Source organism: Silene latifolia, chromosome 5, assembly GCF_048544455.1.
Source record: "Silene latifolia isolate original U9 population chromosome 5, ASM4854445v1, whole genome shotgun sequence".
Lineage (NCBI taxonomy): Eukaryota > Viridiplantae > Streptophyta > Magnoliopsida > Caryophyllales > Caryophyllaceae > Silene > Silene latifolia.
Genome location: NC_133530.1, coordinates 81553162 through 81557171, shown reverse-complemented (window position 1 = coordinate 81557171; position 4010 = coordinate 81553162). Strand labels below are relative to the sequence as shown.

At 30.6% G+C, this 4010-nt stretch overlaps 1 protein-coding gene across 1 annotated transcript; it reads right to left on the bottom strand.

Moving 5' to 3' along the window:
- Window positions 1-353: 353 nt before the first annotated feature.
- LOC141655623 (uncharacterized) lies at window positions 354-1150 on the bottom strand. Its single transcript, XM_074462693.1, has 2 exons — window positions 1091-1150; window positions 354-1019 (listed from the first exon to the last, which is right to left on the bottom strand). Exons 1-2 carry the CDS (start codon window positions 1148-1150, stop codon window positions 354-356), a joined length of 726 nt encoding a protein of 241 aa, XP_074318794.1.
- Between the last annotated feature and the right edge of the window lie 2860 nt (window positions 1151-4010).

The window sequence follows — 4010 nt, the reverse complement described above, 5'->3', positions numbered from 1 at the left end:
AAAGTGAATCGAATTGAATGGAGTGAATCGAACTAAACCGAAATTGAATCTGAACTAAGTTGATTTGAGCTGAATTGAATAATAATAATAATAAATATTATTATTATTATTATTATTATTGTTATTGTTGTTGTTGATGTTGTTGTTGTTATTAATATTATTATTATTATTATTATTATTATTATTATTATTGTTATTGTTGTTGTTGTTGTTGTTGTTATTATTATTATTATTATTATTATTTTTTTTTTTTTTTTTTTTGCAAGAAGGATATTCTCATATATTTCCAAAATAGGATTACATGAGGTTCTTACAAAGCATAGCCACTATACAACAAAAATGAAAGAGATCCCCTATACATTCAAGGCCTCTATAATTGCAGTATGTTCAGTAGGAGAGGATTTGTGCAAAAGGAGAGTATGGACACAAAGCTTAATATCCTTGAAGAGACAGAGTGCTTGCCTTTCCTTGCCTTCAAAAAGACGATAATTTCTTTCCATCCAGATGTAATAAGTTTCTGCAGCAAGACCACACTTGAACCACTTGTTCCTCCAGTGATGCTTAGGTTTACTCCGGTGGTACCAAAGAATAAGGCTTCTAAGCTGCACATCCCTAAGATTGAGCCCCATCCAGGAGAGAAGTGAAGAAAGGACGGTCTGGGAATAAGGACAAGTAAAGAATAAATGTCGACTGGATTCAGCATTCTTCTTACACAGGCAACATCTATTAGCAATGCTAATCCCTCTCCTGCAAAGCTGATCCACAGTAGCAAGCTTCCTTTGGAGAGCTAACATAAGAGTAAACTTGTGTCTGGACTGAATGAAAGGGTCCTGAACTGCTTTATAACAAGCTTGAGTAGGGAATTTAGGCCTTAGGAGATTGTAGGCTTTCCCAACAGAGAATTTACCTTTGGTAGTGCAAGTGAGCAACATATCAAGGGCTTGTTGCTGACTACCACAGTGGGTGACCCACAAATCCCTAGCAGTGAGGACATTTCTAAGGCTCTCAGAGTGATAATCCTGAATTTTTAAGTCCCAAATGGAGGTATTAGCCAAGAAATAATGTCTGATCCAAGAAGTCCAGATAGAACCAGTGCCTTGAACAAGATGCCAAAGCCATTTAAGCAGGCTAGCTTTATTCCAGACAGCATGCTAGGTATTATTATTATTATTATTATTATTATTATTATTATTATTATTATTATTATTATTATTATTAGTAGTAGTAGTAGTAGTAGTAGTAGTAGTAGTAGTAGTAGTAGTAGTAGTAGTAGTAGTATATTACAATTATCATTATTACTATCATTATTATTATTATTTGAATAATAATAATATTATTAATACTAGTAATTATACTAATTTGAGTGATTAACTAGATAGCCATCATGAACCACGGTTCACCATCAATCTAATTAGGTGAAATAATGTAGCACCTATTTGCTAGATTAATGTTCAAAGTCTAGCAGTTTATCATCCTAATTTGACTGATTAGGTAGTCACCACGAAGCACCAACAATCCTAATTTAATTAATTAGATAAATAAAAATTGACAGACTCTAATTTCATCTTTAACAAATAAATAAAATTTTGTTGATTAATTAAAACTCAACAAATAATATTAATAATTGATAACAAGTAAATTAATTCATTATTTGATAAATTAGAATCCATCTTGTAAGTTTTAAGTCATTTGAGCAATTAAATTAAGTTTTAGGGAAAAATATTGATTTAAGAGTTCACTTGGTTCAGTTTTAGGTGAAAAGGGTACAAAATATAACGTTATGAAAAAAGTGTATGTGAAGAGTAAAGTTCAGATATGAAAAAATAATTAGGTATTAATAATAGTAATATTAAAATTAACAATGTTATTAACAATATTATTATTAATTAATATTCATATTCATATTAATAATAATGTTAGTAATAGTAATAGTATTAATTATATTAATATGAATATTATTGATTTTAATAACCATAATAATAATAATAATAATAATAATAATAATAATAATAATAATAATAATAATAATAATAATAATAATAATAATAATAATAATAATAATAATAATAATATATTAACAAAAACTATTAAGTTTAAGATTTGCAAAATTGAAATTGGCTGAATTTAGTGGAGTGAATCAAGTGAGTGAAATTGAGGTCAATGAATGAATCGAGGCTTGAGTTGAGTTGAGTTGAATCGAATCAATAGAAATTGAATGAATGAATCGAATCGAGTGAATCAATCAATAGAATGAATTTAATCGAATTGAATTAATTGAATCAATAGTTTGAAATAATCGAATCAATCGAAATTGAATTGAATCGAATAGAGTGAACAACTAAAGTGAGCTGAAAATAAGCCAGAAAGAATAGGGCCTAATGTGTGAAGAGATAAGCTGAAATGAATTGAATATGGTTGAACTGAACTAAACTGAAATGAGGTGAAAATAAGTTCAAGAAAACAGTCCTTAGAGTCTAGTGGCAAGTATTGTAAGCAACGCCCACACACACCCCACCAAGTTTTTGTTATTTATGGTAAAATGACTTAGTTATGTACGATAATTAATAAGGTTCAATAGTTTGCAAGGCGTCTTTTAATGGGGGAGACCAAAGTTCGATTCTCGACCCCGTAGGCTTTTTACTCAAGCTCCGCCACTAAGAGTATCCACGTAAAGAGAATTTGTAGGTAAAACGTTAATAAAACTACAAATTAAAGTTAATTAGGAGAAAACCAAAGAAAATTGTAATACGTTCACATATTTCATTGGTTAGTGAACATCACCTCCCCTAGCTCCGCTACTGAAGCACAAAAAATATGCTATAAAGGAAGTATTACGTACATACACATTACGCCAAAAATAACACATGGATTTTTGAAAAACGAAGGGCAATAATGAATGTGAACAGAAAAAAGACATAACAACCTATCCCTTAAAAACAAGGGTCATAACACAGCACAAAAAAGAGGGCGTTTCCGTACATGAAATAGACAAGAAAGAAGGAGAGAAATAAAGAGGTGTGTAGTGAGTGAATGATCGAAGAGGAAGTGTTTGCACGAGCACCATGGCTCACTATTGTCCCTTTCATTTGTGTATTTGGGACTTTGACACTTTTGGCTATGTATGTATGGATGCCCACGTGCACTCTTATGCACCATAACCATAGTCTACCTTACCACAAAATCTCATTGAAGACGGCACGTATCCGTCACTTTGGAGTGATGGATACCATTTCCTCTCACAAATGACTCAAATAGAGGAGAGAGGGAAGCACATGGGGTGTCCCCACCTTGTCCCCTCTATCCGTTTTGTGAGTGGCATTACCCGTCACTTGCTCCGACCCGTCTTCAGCAAGACTAACTGCTACCTTACATACATGGCCTATGTCATATGGTCAAAATATAGTTCACAAATTCTTCTTTGTGACGGTTGTATTCGTCACAAGCTTGTGACGGGTCAAATATCATCTATATAGATAGATAAAGATAAGTTATTTGTAACTCTTTAGGCACTCTGATTTTTCTTATCTACCCATATGAATGATATTTAATCCGTTAGAAAACTTACAATTAAGTTTGTGACCGATATACATACTGAATATAGTTTTAACTTAGAAAAATTTAATGTGGTACTTTAGTGTTTTCAAGTGTTTTTTTTTAGGGTGAATTGCTATTTTGCAAATTAAAAACTCGTAAAAATGATCAATTTGAAAACAAAAAACCGTTTTTGAAATTTATAGCCAAGAGTTATAGCTAATAGAAAACTTTAAAATACAAGGTATTATTTATAATTTACATTTATTTTATTTATTTATTTATTTATCTAATTCGTTCCAAATTTAAGTAGAGCTATAAGGTGTTTTATTTACTTACTAAATACAAGAACTAGATAACTATCTATATTTACAATAGGGTATGTTATAATATAACATCATAGGCAAATTTATACTACGGTCTCAATCTTTTGTTTATTTTTGATTAAAATAATTCTCACAAAGAATAAAATAGATAAA